The sequence below is a fragment of the Nannospalax galili genome, unplaced genomic scaffold (genome assembly GCF_000622305.1).
Source record: "Nannospalax galili isolate Female #2095 unplaced genomic scaffold, S.galili_v1.0 scaffold734, whole genome shotgun sequence".
Classification (NCBI taxonomy): domain Eukaryota; kingdom Metazoa; phylum Chordata; class Mammalia; order Rodentia; family Spalacidae; genus Nannospalax; species Nannospalax galili.
In genome coordinates, this window is record NW_008337073.1 from 609,390 (window position 1) to 625,770 (window position 16,381).

The following is a 16,381-nucleotide window of genomic DNA, read 5'->3' on the forward strand; positions in this document are numbered from 1 at the left end:
ACTATGACTACTAATAATCAGATGCATACAGATTAGAGATGCATGCGCCAACATCTCAGTGTTAGTAGCAAAAACAATGAGTCTTTCTTCAAGGAACAATATATTCTAAAGTGAAATGGAGATTTTTTTAAAGGTTAAAAACTCATTCAATTTTATGTCTTACAGGGCTTATACTGAGTTCAATATTGTATAACTATTAATTCAACTGTGAACCTAGAAACTTACAGCCACTTGTGAAAGAGATGTGCTCTTGCTCTGAAGTGTGTTGCTGAATATGTTAAAGCTGTAATGAAATGCTTCTAATCATGTAGTTATTAAAATTTTTTTAAATAATGATTTAAAAAAGTTAGAAAAAAACATGATTCTATCAAAGTTCGTTGTATTCTCTTTGAGCTTAAATGGCTTGAGTAATTGTGTTTGTATTTTTAATTGTTTAGGTTTTAAAATTCAATTAGATTTATAAGTGTACTTAGAGGAATAAAATATTCATGATTCAAAAAAAAAAAGGCATCATGTGGACTTCATCTGACTACCAGGGGCCAAACTGTCCACTGGGAAACAGTGTACCTATGAGCCATATTGTTGAGTATAACCAAATGGGGAGTTTATACACTCTGCTTTGCATATGTATTCTGCCACTAACAATGACTTCTGGATTCTTGTCCTTTCCTAATTTTTTTGAGATAGGGTCCCATGTACCCCACCTGATCTCCAACTCGCTATGTAATGGAGGGTGACCTTGGACTTAAAACACTTCCCCAAATAATGGGATTACAAATGTACATCCCGTGCCTCCTCTCTCTCTCTCTCTCTCTCTCTCTCTCTCTCTCTCTCTCTCTCTCATTAGGGATAGAACCTAGGGCTTTGTGTGTACTAGGCAAACATTCTACCACTGAACTATATCTCCAGATGAGAATGAAGTTTTTATTCTAAGTAGTTCAACTCTGACTTCCAAAGTATGTCTTGTGCATACATCTATTAGAGAGTCCTTGACCTTACTCACTGGGCTATGAACCATAAACAAAGGCAGTAATTACTTATCTTTGCATTGAGTTAAACCAGTGTTTTCCCATACAGTAGGCCATCTGAATGTTGACATCAACTGACAAAAATTGCAGCAAGCACTATTAGAATGTACCTATTCTTATCAGAAGTGAGCAATATTGGTTGTTTTCTTTTTTTCAGGCTTATATTTCAACAATCAGAAAAGTTTGCAAAGGTGGAACACCAATACCAGTTACTGCAAATAGAAAGCAATGAGTTCCAAGGACTTCAAAGTAAAATCAACTCAATTTCAGAAAAGGTAATTCATTAACTTACTTTTAGGGGCAACTTCCCATCTCTTCTGCACTACAATTCTTCTATACCAGGTTAGCGTTTCTTTCTACTTGCCTATAAACTATCAGGGTTTTAACTCCAACTGGTCTTCCTACTTGACATTCTCCTTCTGATCCAAGTTAGTATGCAGAAAGCATGAGAGTTTGATTGATTGTTAGGTACAAGATTAGAATATGGGGCTGGCCGGCATCTCAGTGAGCAGAAGTGCTTACTGCCAAGCCTGATGACCTGTGTTTGATCCCCAGTACACAAATAGTGAAAGGAGTGAACCAACTCCTGAAAGTTATCCTCTGACCTCCACGTGTGCACCCACATACATACATACACACACACACAGAATAAACCATTTAAAATATATTTTAAAAATTAGAATACTGCCACGTGTGGTGGCGCACGCCTTTAATCCCAGCACTCAGGAGGCAGAGGCAGGTGGATCTCTGTGAGTTTAAGGCCAGCCTGGTCTACATACTGAGTTCCAGGACAGCTGGGGCTACAGGGAGACCCTGTCTCAAAAAGACCAAAAAAAAAACAAAAAACAAAATTTGGGATGGAGAGATGGCTCAGCAGTTAAGAACACTGACTATTCTTGCAGAAGACCCAGGTTCAAATACCAGGACCCACATGGCAGCTAACAACTGTCCATAACTCCAGTCCCAGGGGATCCGACAGCCTGTTCTGTCCTCCTTGGGCTTTGCGCAGGTGCACTTACCTACACGGGTACATTTACCTACATGGAGGCAATACACACATATACATAAAATAAAAATGATAAATAAAGGCCAGGCATGGTGGCACACGCCTTTAATCCCAGCACTGGGGAGGCAGAGGCAGGCGGATCTCTGTGAGTTCAAGGCCAGTCTGGTCCACATAGTGAGTTCCAGGACCGCTGGGGCTACAGGGAGACCCTGTCTCAAAAAGACCAAAAAAAAAAAACCAAAACAAAACAAAACAAAAAACACAGAGATCCGCCTGCCTCTGCCTCCTGAGTGCTGGGATTAAAGGTGTGCACCACCACGCCCAGCCCGAATAAATAATTTTTTAAAAAAAACTAACAAAAAATTATTTTTTAAAAGGAGGAAAGATTTACTTTGGCTCTCAGTTCAGAGATTTCAGTCCAAGGTTAACTGAATCCTTTTCTTTCAGCCTGAGGTTTGAAACAGAATACCATGGCAGAGAGAGTATGTAACAGAAACTACTTACCTCATAGAGGCCAGGAAGCAGAAAGCAGAGAGGGGCAGGGGACAGGTGTATCTGTCCAGAGTGTACCACCCATGGCCCTGTCCTTCAATTGGGCCCCACCTCTCAGTGATGCCATTCTACTAATTGAGTCAGACCCCTCAAGATCAATCACTTCCCAATAGCTCATCAGGTGACAACTAACTAAGCCTTTAAGACTTGAGCCTTCAGGATATACTTTGTAACCAAACAGTAACACTGGGAAAGGATGTTATAGAACTAAGGTGAAAGGGAAGGTCCCAAGAGCTTCACAGGCAGGATGGGTATGGAATCCCACAGAGGGGAAAAGTCCTGGATGAAAGGTAAGGATCATTTACACATCACAAAGGGTCCCCTTGGAAGGTGAACTTAGGGACTTCTGGAAATGAACTGCAAAGGAGTTGTATTTTGACATAAAATTCAAATTGCTTAAAGTTGTTGGGGGTACTCTACATACAGATAGAGAAAATTTAAACCCTTTGAAGTTTTCAAACACTAAAAATTTAAGCTATTAAATCTTCAGTTATTTTTGCAGCGCTATAGATCAAACCCAGGGCCTTGGGTGTGCTAGGCAAGTGCTCTACCACTGAACTACTGTTAAGTACCTTAAGAAAACAAACTAGAAAATGGAGCTGGGGAGATGCTTCATTGGCAAAGGACTTGCTGTACAAGTTCATGAGGAGCTAAGTTCAGTCCCCAACCCCCGGGTAACATCTGGGCTCTGTGGCATTGCAAGTTCCAGCCTGCACACAAACACATACACAAAACTTTTTTTCATTGAAAACTAGAAAATTATTAGAGTATATTGGCAACCCATAAATTCTAGTTACTGTGGTATATTTAGTCACTAAATTTTTTCAGATTAGAGCTTGAGATGTTTAAAATCTTTAAAAATGGATTTTGCCCTTGGTGTATACTACCCTCAGATTATAGTGATTCTTTGGTAACTTAAATGGGAGCTATCTTAGATGAAGATATGCTTGCCTCATAAAAATACTAACAAAACAACCAAAGCTAACAGTATTACCAATAATACAAGTACTTCCTCGAATCGGTGTTTATAGCTTCTAATTATAGCTATGTGTGTGCACTACAATTATTTTTAGGCATTTCAAAATGGTCTCTCTTTTTTTCTTCTTGTTTTTGGGGGGGTGGGGTGTGTTCGTTTTTGAGACAGCTTACCTGGAACTCAATGTGTAGACCAGGCTGGCCTTGATTTCACAGAGATCCTGCCTTTGCCTCCAGAGTACTGGGATTAAAGGTGTGTACCACCACACGCGGCTCAGAGTGGTCTTGTTTTGTATCAGTTCTGTTGTACACTCTGTCACCTGTCACCTGGATCTTCTGTAGGTCTTCTTTCAGGCGGTCCCAGAAGCGTTTAGTTTGTTTTTGTTTTTTGGGGTTTTTTTTTTTTCAGTCTTTTTTGAGACAGGGTCTCTCTGTAGCCCCATCTGTCCTGGAACTCAATATGTAGACCAGGCTGGCCTTGAACTCACAGAGATCCGTCTGCCTCTGCTGGGATTAAAGGCGTGCACCACCATGCCCGGCCCAGCCTTTTTTTTTTTTTTAATATTTTATTATTTTTACTTTATGTGTATGAGTGTATTGCCTGCATGTATGTGAGTGCACCCGTGTCGTGCAATGCTGTGGAGTCAGAAGAGGGCTTCGGATTCCCCTAGAACTGGAATTAAGGACAGTTCATAGCCACCACATGGGTGCTGGGAATCGATCCCCGGTCCTCTGCAAGAGCAATTAGTGTTCTTAACCGCTGAGCCATCTCTTCAGCCCCCCCAGAAGTCTTTTATGGACATCAAGAAACATTTTCTTTGTATTCTTGAGATTCGAGAGCTTAAAAGAGAGAGAGAGAGAGAGAGAGAGAGAGAGAGAGAGAGAGAGAGATCTCCATATGGTCTCTTCCTGGAAGGAATTTAGAAGCTTTCAGATCTTCACCCAGCCAATTAATCAGTATGTTGAATCAGATTTCAGGGACACTTTAAGCCTTCTTCTTAGCTCTCCTGAATTCTCATCTCTCCTCTAAGCATCCATTGTGCCTGTGTTAATTCTGTTAGCACACTCATCTAGCCCATGTGGTTTATTTTGTTAATAGAATTTTGTTTCCCATACTCCCCTTTAGGACAAACACTGCACCTTTTATCTCTGTTTCTCTAACTCTGGAAATGAAACTTGCTCATAGAAGACACTCTATAGATTCTATCAGGACCCTAGAATATCTGAGACTGACAATCTAAAACATTCTCCTTCATGAAATTGGCATTTTATAACTAGTGTCTTGTACAAGGCCTGGCAAAGAATGAATGCTTGAATTTTTTGAATTATGCATGATAACTACATAACATAATAGGTACTATAGGAGTTCTGACTCTTAGGCTAAGGCTATGGGCTTTATTTTAAAAGCACGAGGGTGGGTATGGTGGCGCATACCTTTAATCCCAGTACTTGGGAAGCAGAGGCAGGCAAATCTCTCTGAGTTCGAGGCCAGCCAGGTCTATAGTGAGTTCCAGGCCACAAGGGGCTGCAAGGAGACCATGTCTCAAAAAAACAAATAATAATAAATAAATAAATAAATAAATAAATAAATAAATAAAATAAAATCTTAATCTGGCAAATAGTATATACGATGATTTAGAGAGGAAGGGACTGAATATTATACAGTGCTTGTAGAATACTTTTCTTGATCATTGACATCTAGGTGAGGACTCCACCTAAGTCTTGCCTTGTTATGGTGCAGGCATTTTGCTTTTTTCCTAACTAAACTAAGCTGCTGAAGGGCAGACCTGTGCCCTTTTTTTAAAGATTTTATTTATTTTATTTATCTGTATGTGTGAGAGGGCTCATGAGTGTATATGCACACATGAGGGTGTCAGAACCGTGGACCTGGAGTTGTAAACTCCTGATATGGATGCTGGAAACCAAACCTGGGTCCTCTGCAAAAGCAGTACGTACGCTTAACCACTGAGCCGTCTCTCCAGCTCCAGAACTGTGTCATGTTAGCTGTTGTGTCTCAATATAATGCTGCAAACATTTGATAGATTAATAATCGTTTCTAGGCATTCTCATAATCTCTAATGCTTTCCTCTGTGAGGATATAGACTAAAAGTCCATGACTTGGCCCTTTCAAACATTCCAGATCCATTTTAAGAGAGCCTAGTGGCATATCATGATTTGCAGATAGAACAGTTCACCATTTGGCTTGACTTGTCTCAATTTTTTTTTTTTTTTTTTTTTTTTTTTTTTTTTTTTTTTTTTTGAGACAGGATCTCCTTGTAGCCCCAGCTGTCCCGGAACTCACTGTGCAGACCAGGCTGGCCTTGAACTCACAGAGATCCGCCTGCCTCTGCCTCCCGAGTGCTGGGATTAAAGGCGTGCGCCACCACGCCCGGCTTTTTTAATGTTTTTTTTTTTTCAATTGTTTTTTATTAAAATTTCATTTTTGTCTTTTTACATTCTGATTCTAGTGCTGTCTCTGCAAAAGGTTAAAAAAATATTTTTCAGCCATAAACTTCTAGAATCATAGGATTTAGGAGTGGTAACAAATTTTACACTGTTGCAGTTTCTTTTTTTTTCTTTTTTTTTTTCAACTTTTTGAGACAGTGTCTCCCTGTAGCCCCAGCTGGCCTGGAACTCACTGAGATCTGCCTGCCTCTGCCTCTCGAGTGCTGCCACCACACCCAGCACTGCTGCAGTTTCTTAAAAGCCAAATAGCCATAAAAATGATACCTAGGATACTTGCCGTTGGCATGAAAAAAGAAAATGTCATAAAAGAAAATGTGACGTACTTCACATCTCTTTAACATGATGTTTCTTTTGCATGTGTCTTCATATAAAAAAAGACATTAAAGAATCTAGGATTGGGGGCTGGAGAGATGGCTCAGCGGTTAAGAGCACTGGTTGTTCTTGCAGAAGACCCGGGTTTGAATCCCAGCACCCACATGGCAGCTAACAACTGTCGTAACTCCAGTTCCAGGGGATCCGACAGCCTCTTCTGTCTTCGTGGGCATTGCACAACACGGGTGTACTTACGTACATGCAGGCAATACACGCATACACATAAAAATAAAAAATAATAAATAAAATATTTTAAGAAAAAGAATCTAGGATTATAAATTCAGATATACAAAAAATTATTCAGATACACATTTTTCTGACATGGGGCCAATAATCTATTAAATTTGTTTAAAGGCTTATTAAAGTAATAAGTGTACTTGTCAGGATGATTCTGTACTTAGATTCTATTTTAGTTGTCTTCAGAATTTGAACAGCATATATGTTATGCTCCTGATTGCTACAGTATGTTTCTCTAATATTGAAGTTACTAAGGAGACTTGGGGATTGTTTTGTGTCGTAAATGCAGCTTGAGACTACTGAAAGTATCCTGCAGGAAGCTACGTCATCCATGTCTTTGATGACCCAGTTTGAACAGGAAGTATCTGGCCTTCAAAGATTCATGCGTGACATTCAGAATAGTGAAGAGGTGATCACTCACAAGATGCAAAACCTAAATGAGAGATTCCAGAACATCACAGATTTCTGGAAGAGAGCCCTAGCAGAGATGAATGATAATACGGTTGTTTTCAAATCCGAAGCAAAGCACATACATTCTGAAGTTACTGTCCAAATTAACTCAGTGGAACAGGAAATGAAATTGCTTGCTGAGCGGCTAAAAGATTTGGAAGACAGCACACTACGAAATGTCAGGACAGTGAAAAGGCAAGAAGAGGAAGATCTTCTGCGAGTAGAGGAACTGCTGAGCTCCAATTCAAAAGCAGTTGAGAAGCTAGAAGAGGAGCAGCGCGCTCTCCTGGCTGGAGAGGAAGATCTGACAACCAAACTTTCCGACTATGAACCCAAAGTTGAAGAATGCAAGGCGCATTTGCCAACAATTGAAAATGCAATTCACTCTGTTCTCAGAGTTTCTCAGGATCTGATGGGAGCAGAAAAGAAGATGGAAGACCTGACTATGCAGATGTTTAATATGGAAGACGATATGCTGAGAGCAGTGTCGGAAATAATGGAGATGCAGAAAGCCCTGGAGGGGCTCCAGTACGATAACAGCATATTAAAGATGCAGAACGAACTGGTAGTTCTAAAAGGAAAAGTTCACGATTTTGTGACATACTCAAGTACAAGGGAAAAGGGGACTTTGGATGAATATAACCTAGAAAATAAGGGAGCTGATGGTGACTTTTAAGTTTACTGTGCACTTCTAATGAAGTATACAACTGGAAGTGCCATGTTCTGCCTCACTTCATAGAGAACAATTGAAATAGCCACACAAATGGAGTAAAAACATAATCAGAATCTTTTAAGTTCTAAAACTTATTTTAACCATTTTAAATAAAAATAGTTCTAAAATATATATTGCTGTACTTCTTAGGCAATATAGTTAATATTATTCATGTTTTTCTAAGAATAGACATCATTTACCTATTGTATTGGACCCATACATATTGCTATCTCTAGCAAATATTGAAGAATGTTTACCAGTTCACTAAATGACACTAGTTTGGTATTTTTCAAAGCTATGTCTGTTTCTTGTGCCTTTTCCATCACCTAATCTTGTAGTCAGGTTGGTTGGTAACATACCCACCTCCACCAGTTTTTCGTATTCAGACAACCAAGTTCATAAGTATTTTGTATAAAATAAAATGTGTCAGGCATGGTGGTGCATGCCTTTAATCCCAAGCACTGGGAGGCAGAGGCAGGCACAGGCACAGGCAGATCACGGTGAGATCAAGGTCAGCCTGTTCTATATAGCACGTTCCAGGCCAGCTGGGGATACAGGGAGACTCTGTCTCAAAAAAAACAAGGGGTTGGAGAGATGGCTCATTGGTTAAGAGCACTGGCTATTCTTGCAGAAGACCTGGGTTCAAATCCCAGGAACCACATGGTGGCTAACAACCATAACTCCAGTTCCCAGGGATCCAACACCCTCTTCTCTCCTCCAAGGACATTGCATAACATGGGTACACTTAAACTCATGCAGGCAATACATGTATACACAGAGGTAAAAACTTAAAAAACAAACAGAAGTCTTATACCTGTAGGAGAACCTGAGGGCTCTTCTGTTAGTTAATGTGCACTTTCTGAAAACTATGAAGCCTGGGAAATATTTTACTTTTGCTAAGGTTCTAAACTGTGTTACAGATACTTGTAAGAATTTTAAAATATAAGTAAATATGCTCATTTAAAGCCTTTGTTGTTAAATGGTATTCTTAGAAATATGAACCTGCAGACTATCTTTGTATACCTGGGCTTTTATTTTTAAGGTTGAAACTGTGTAAGACTCAAGTTCCGTAGATACATGATCTGTAGATACATAAAATAAAAGTATACCAATAAGGGACTGGAGCACTGACTACTGTTGCAGAGGACCTGAGTTCAGTTCCCAGCACCCAGTGATGACTAACAACAGGCCATAACTCCAGTTCCAGGAAAATCTAATGCCCTCTTCTGGCCTCTGTGGGCTTTACACCCATGTGGTATATTTACATACGTGCAGGTAAAACACTCATACACATGAAATAAAAATAGGGTGTGGTGGTACATACCTTTAATCCCAGCATTTGGGAGGCAGGTGGATCTCTGTGAGTTCAAGGCCAGCCTGGTCTACATAGCCAGTTTCAGGACAGCTGGGACTACAGGAAAACCCTGTCTCAAAAAGACCAAAAATAAATAGGAACTGGAGAGATAGCTAAGCAGTTAAGAGCACTGGCTGCTCTTGCAGAGGACCTGGATTTGGTTCCCAGCATGCACACAGTGACTAACTCCATTTCCAGGTGATCCAACACCCTCTCTGACCTCCATAGGCATTGTACACATGCCAGCAAAACACTTTTACACAAAATAAAAATAAATAAATATGATAATAAGCCTGTGACCTGTTTTAAGGAAAAAAATAACAATGATAAATGGTAATACTTATGGCAAACTTAGGTCATTATTTTAAAAATTCCCCAGCTTGTGAAACTAAATTTGACATGTTGATTTCATTATAAAAATTAGGGTTGGGAAGATGGCTCAGTAGATAAAGTGCTTTCTGTGCAAGCATGAGGACTAGACTTCAGATTCCCCAGCACAGACATAAAAAACTGGGTCTAGTAGCACATACCAGTAATATCAGCACTGAAAGGCAGTGACAGAAGAGCCCCAGGGACTCACTGGCCAGCTAGTCTAGCCAGTTGGCAAGCTCCAGGTTCAATAAGAGATCCCATCTCAAGCAAAAGAGTGGATAACAACTGAGGAATAGCACCTGTTACAGACCTCTGGTCTCCACACATAGGCATGTATATCATCATAGTTTCATAGTATAGTTTCAGTGGAATTAAACACAAAGAAATAGAAAGCAGTCAGTCATATAACATAGTTGTGGTCAGGCAGTTTGAGAAATCACAAATTGAGGTAGGAAGACCTATGATGGGCAGCCATAGATTATAAAAATAAGCATGGAAGAGTATTTCTGTTAGGCATCATAGCATGCATTTCTAGAATCTTTGTAAGTTTCTTGTTTCTTGACTTCTGGACATCTTTATTTGTGTGTATTAACCATATTTTTTTAATTTAAATCCAAATAAAATGTAAAGCTGGAATTTTATTATCAAAATTTATGACATGTGAGACAGATATCTCCTTTCTTGTACTTTGTCATTTTGTTTTGTTTTAAATATTTTATTTATTATTTTTATTTTATGTGTATGAGTGTTATGCCTGCATGTAGGTGAGTGCACCCGTGTCATGCAATGCCCAAGGAGGACAGAAGAGATTGTCGGATCCCCTAGAACTAGAGTTACAGATGGTTGTTAGCCACCATATGTTGCTGAGATTCGAACTGGGTCTTCTGCAAGAACAGTCAGTGTTCTTAACTGCTGAGCCATCTCTCCAGCCCCTGTTTTTTGTTTTGTTTTGTTTTGAATCAGGGTCTCACTACATAGCCCTGGCTGGCCTGGAACTCCCTGTGTAGCCCAGGGTGGCCTGAAATTTGGTATATGAACCAGGCTAACTTTGAATGAAAGATCTTTTTTTTTTTTAATTTAATTTTTTTTTTTTTTTGGTCTTTTTGAGACAGGGTCTCCCTGTAGCCCCAGCTGTCCTGAAACTCACTATGTAGACCAGGCTGGCCTTGAACTCACAGAGATCTGCCTGCCTCTGCCTCCTAAGTGTTGGGATTAAAGGCATGAGCCACCACGCCTGGCTGATTTAATTTAATTTTTTTATTTTATGTGTATGCGTGTATTGTCTGCATGTAAGTAAGTGCACCCATGTGGTGCAATGCCCACAGAGGTCAGAAGAGGTTGTCAGATCCCCTGGGACTGGAGTTAAGAACAGTTGTTAGCTGCCATGTGGGTGCTGGGATTTGAACCTGGGTCTTCTGCAAGAACAACCAGTGTCCTTAACCACTGAGCATCTCTCCAGCCCCAAGATCTTTTTAAAAAAAATTTTTTTATTTATTATTTTTATTTTATGTGTATGCGTGTATTGCCTACGTGTAGGTAAGTGCATCCGTGTTGCACAATGCCCACAGAGGACAGAAGAGACTGTCAGATACCCAGGAACTAGAGTTACGGACAGTTGTTAGCTGCCATGTGGGTGCTGGCATTCAAACCCAGGTCTTCTGCAAGGACAACCAGTGTTCTTAACCACTGAGCCATCTCTCCAGTCCCTGAAAGATCTTTTTGTATGAGTTTCCCTAGTGCTGGGACTACCACACCAACCAATCCTGTATTTTTTAAAATTATTATTAAATTTATTTGTTTTGGAAAAGAAGGGCTCACGCATGCCATGGCACATATGTGAAAGTCAGATGACCACTTGTGGGAGTTGATTTCTCCTTCCACCATGCAGGTTCCAGGGACCAAACTCAGGTCATCAGACTTGGTGTCAAGCACTTTTCCGCTGAGTATCTTGCTAGCCTCTGCATTTAGTTAAACCTGTTGGTTTGTAGATGTGTGTTAAAATGCAGATGTCAAGTTAGCAGTGCTATAGAGGTTTGGTGTTTAGGAGTGTGGTCTAGACTCCAGTATTCTTCATTTTTAAATAATCTTTTTTCTGTTACTAGCTTTGATACAACCTGCATATACCATTGTTATAGTTACTGAAAGAAAATGAAAAAAGGTGTTGACCACTTTATAATGATACCAAGTAAACACAACTGCAAATCTTACATGAGAAAATATTGAAATACATGTCTGTATTCTTTTGCTAAGAAATTTTTCTATTTAAAAAATTGTCATTGAAGGGATTTAGATATATTTCATGAATCTTCATTTTCTTTTTGCTTACTTTGAAGTATTTTGTTTTGTTTCTAGACAAAGTCTTGCTGTGTAGCCCAGGCTGATCTTGAACTTGCCATCTTCCTGCTTCTGCATCTTAAGTAACAGGGATTACAGGCATATGTCATGACACAGGGCTTCATCTTGTCATGCTTTAAGGAAATAACCAATGTTCTAAAGGTTTCTTGAGAATTAAAAAAGCAATAGTTCAGCTACATGTGTTGTGATATCACAAATAAGCAAGACCATAAGTTCCTCAAAAGTTGTTAACTATGGGATTTGGGTATAAAAAGGAATCGGTAAATGGGAGGGGAGAATCCTAGCACTTGAGAAACCAAAGAAAGAGTATCAAGAGGTTCAAGGGCAGCCTGGACTGCATAATGAGCTCTAGGTTAGGCTGAGCTACATGGTAAGATCCTCTGGCAAAGCAGATTGAGCCTATAGATCATTTCCATGAACTATGTTGCTGTGCTTATAGATCCAGGCACTATTAAAAATTACAGGAGGGGCTGGAGATGTAGCTTAGTTGATAGAATGCCCGCCTAGCATTCATGAAACCTTGGGTTCCATCCCTAGCACCTCATAAAACCAAGTGTGTTGGCACACACCTGTAATTCCAACACTTGGGAGGTGGAAACAAAATCATAAATCCAAGGTCACCTTCAACTACATAGAGAGCTTGAGACCAGCCTGGGTTGCATGAGACCCTGTCTCTAATGATACGCATGCATATATACATATATGCATACACACCTACATTAATTAAATTCAGTAATTCATAAGGCTAGGGATGTAGCTCAGTGGTAGATCACCTGCCTATCATGTGCAGGGTCCTAAATTTGATCGCATTGAAGAAAGAGGAAGAGAAGGAGGGAGGAGAAAAAAGAACTTGGCCATCCATAGACTGTTTGGGTTTTGGTTTTGGTTTTGATTTTTTGTTTTGTTTTGTTTTTTTCGTCTTTTTGAGACAAGGTCTCCTTATGGCCCCAGCTGTCCTGGAACTCACTATGTAGACCAGGCTGGCCTTGAACTCGGAGATCCACCTGCCTCTGCCTCCCAAGTGCTGGGATTAAAGGTGTGCGCCGCCACGCCCGGTGACCATCCATAGACTGTTACACACTGTATTGAGTTTTTAGAACTTTGTGATAAATCTTGAACTACCACAAGACTTCTTTTTAAGAAAAACTTTTTTATGTATATGAGTGTTTTGCCTACATGCATATACATGCAGTGCCTACAGAGGCCAGAAGGCTTCAGATCACTTCTTGAACTGGAGTTAGAGATGTTTGTTAGATGCCATCTGGGTCCTGGGAATTGAACCCAGGTTCTCAACTACCATATAGGTGTTAGGAACTGAACCCAGGTCGTCTGTAAGAACAGTAACCACTGGGACTTGAGAGATGGCTCAGCAGTTAAGAACACTGGCTGCTCTTGCAGAGAACCTGGATTTGATTCCCAGCACCCACACAGTGTCTAATAACTGTCTAACTCCAGTTCCAGGGGACCCAATGCTCTCTTCTGACCTTCATAGGCATTGTATGACACAGGCGCACTTACATTCATGAAGGCAGTATACTCAGACACATAAAAATAATGAAGTATTTTTTAATATTTTATTCATTATTTTTATTTTATGTGTATGAGTGTTATGCCTGCATTTAGGTAAATGCACCTGTGTCGTGCAATGCCCGTGGAGGACAGAAAAGGCTGTCAGATCCCCTGGAACTGAAGTTATGGACAGTTGTTAGCTGCCATGTGGGTCCTTGGATTCGAACCCGGGTCTTCTGCAAGAACAGTCAGTGTTCTTAACCACTGAGCCATCTCTCCAACCCATAAATATTAAGTATTTTTAAAAATAACAGTAAGCACTCTTAATCACTGAGCCATCTTTCTGGCTCCTCGAGCCATCTTTCTGGCTCCTCTACACCTGAATTTTATGTGGGTGCTGGGAATCCAAACTCATGTTCTCAGCTTTACACACTGAGCTATATCTCCCCAGCTCCCAGAATAGCATATTGACTGCTGATTTAAAAAGCAGTGTGCACCTTTGATAGCACTCAAGAGGCAGAGGCAGGAAGGTCTCTGTGAGTTCAAGGCCAGCCTAGTCTACATAGTAAGTTCCAGGCCAGCTGGAGCTACAGGGGGACCCTGTCTCAAAAAGAAAAAAAAGACTTTTCTCTTCAATAGCCATATGCTACATTAATTACGGTGGAGTAGGTGATCCAAAATATGTTTTTGGCTAAGAAGTTATCTTGTGATAAGGCTCCTCTGATTATGACATTAGGACTAGCCACAAATAGGAAGGAAATCAAGTAGCAATTGCAAAATGTTTTATTTTTAAAGGAGTAAATTTTGCAATATGCTGTTATTTCCTGAAAAAAGAGCCTCCCACAGGTAAAAGGGGTAGAACACTTACTTTTATCTGGTTTATTTCTTTCATAGAGTATGTGTAGCTTAATAGCATTATTCACTAAGATGTCTTAGAAAGGGCTTAGCATGGGGCTGGAGAGATGGCTCAGCAGTTAAGAACACTGGTTGTTCTTGCAGAAGACCCGGGTTTGAGTCCCAGCACCCACATGGGAGCTAACAACTGTCTGTAACTCCATTCCCAGGGGATCCAACAGCCTCTTCTGACCTCCGAGGGCATTGCATGACACAGGTGCACTTAATGTACATGCAGGCAATACATGCATACACATAAAATAAAAATAATATTCAAAAAAAATTTTTGAAAAGCCAGGCATGGTGGCACACACCTGTAAAATCCCAGCACTTGGGAGGCAGAGGTAGGCAGATCTTTGTGAGTTCAAGGCCAGCCTGGTCTACATAGTGAGTTCCAGGACAGCTGGGGCTACTGTCTCAAAAAGACAGAAAAAAATAAAAAAGCAACAACAACAAAAAAAAAAAACCTGAGCAATGGATCTGAATAAATCGTTCTCAAAAGACATATAAATGATCAACAAACAGATAAAAACATTCACCAATCAATAGAGAAATGAAAACTGAAAAGCACAATCAGATATTACCTCATAACTGCTATACTGTCTTATCAAAAAGACAAAAGAGAACCGGAAAGATAGATCAGCAGTTAAGAACACTGACTACTCTTGCAGAGGACCCAGGTTCAGTTCCTAGCACCCACATGGTGGAGAACAACCATCCATAAATCCTGTTCCAGGGGACCCAACACCCTCTTCTGACTTCCACAAGCATTGCACAACACAGGTGCACTTACATTCATGCAGGCAATAATACACTTATACACATAAAATCAAAATAATAAATGAAATATTTTTTAAAAAAATAAAAGATAAAAGTTGCTGAAGATGTGAGGAACAAAGAAGCCCTTGAAACTGCTGAGGGAATGTAACGTAGCACAGCCATTACGGAAAACAGGATGAAGTTTTCATACTGTTCTGTTTCTCAGAACTGTCAGGGTATGCAACAATTTCACTTCTGGATATGTAACCAGAGAAAATTAAGCCAGTAGTAAAAACACAACCTATATTTCCATGTTTTTCAACGTTATCCTCAATAGCCAAGATAAAAAAAAATCAAAGTAAATATCCATCAATGCATGAATGGATAGAGATTATAATGGGGTATATATTCACAGTGAAATGCTATTCAGACTTTTAAAAAGGAAATTTTGTCTTATGCAACTCTATGAATGGACCTGGAAGGCATTATGCTGAGTAAAATTAGGTTAGCACAGAAAGACAAATACTAAATGACCTTAATTTGCAAAATCTAAGTGAGCCAGACTCAGAAGTAGAGAGCAGAATGGTGACTAGCACAGGCTAAAGGAGGCGAGGCGGGGAAGCAAAAACAAAAAGATAGTACAGGGGGTTTTGGCTTTTTGTTTTTAGACAAGTTCTCACTATGTAGCTCTGATTGGTCTGTAACTCTTTAGGTAGATCAGGCTGACCTCAATCTCACAGAGATCCTCCTACCTCTGCCTCCCAAGTGCTGGGATCAAAGACATGCACCCCCATGCCAAGACTGCTTGTCTGTACTTTTTTTTTTTTTTTTTTTTTTTTTTTTGAACTTTTTGAGACAGGGTCTCCCTATAGTCCCATCTGGCCTGGAACTCACTATGTAGACCAGGCTGGCCTCAAACTCACAAAGATCTGCCTGCCTCTGCCTCCCAAGTTCTAGGATTAAAGGCATGTGCCACCACACCTGGCCTGTCTGTACTAGTTTAATAAAGCTTTTGGGAAATTAAAAAACAAAACAGAAAATTAGGAGTTCCATGCCAACCTTGACTACATAGAAAGACCTTAAAACTCTGTCCTTTACCAGGTTCAATTCCCAGCACCCAGATGGCAGCTAACAGCTGTCCATAACTCCAATTTCAGGGGAATCAGAAGCCTTCTGAGCTCCACAGGTATTGTACAACACGGGTGTACTTACACAAATGCAGGCAATATACTCTTACACACACACACACACACACACACACACACACAACTATCCTTTAAAAAGAAAAGCTAGAGATGTAGTTGTATGGTAAAGCATTTGCCTCACATACACAAGGCTCT

General features: G+C 40.1%; 1 protein-coding gene across 2 annotated transcripts in view; it reads left to right on the forward strand.

Annotated features, from left to right (window-relative positions):
• Ikbip (IKBKB interacting protein) overlaps window positions 1–16,381 on the forward strand; it is a 29,232-nt gene that overhangs the window by 10,930 nt on the left and 1,921 nt on the right. Inside the window, exons 2-3 of one of the 2 annotated variants that reach the window (XM_008832052.3) lie at window positions 1,186–1,303; window positions 6,926–7,940. In XM_008832052.3, the coding sequence (XP_008830274.1) occupies window positions 1,186–1,303; window positions 6,926–7,762 (955 nt within the window). In that variant the 3' untranslated portion in view covers window positions 7,763–7,940. Of the gene's footprint in view, window positions 1–1,185; window positions 1,304–6,925; window positions 7,941–16,381 lie in introns of those variants that run through there. The other variant, XM_008832053.3, reaches the window with a different exon arrangement.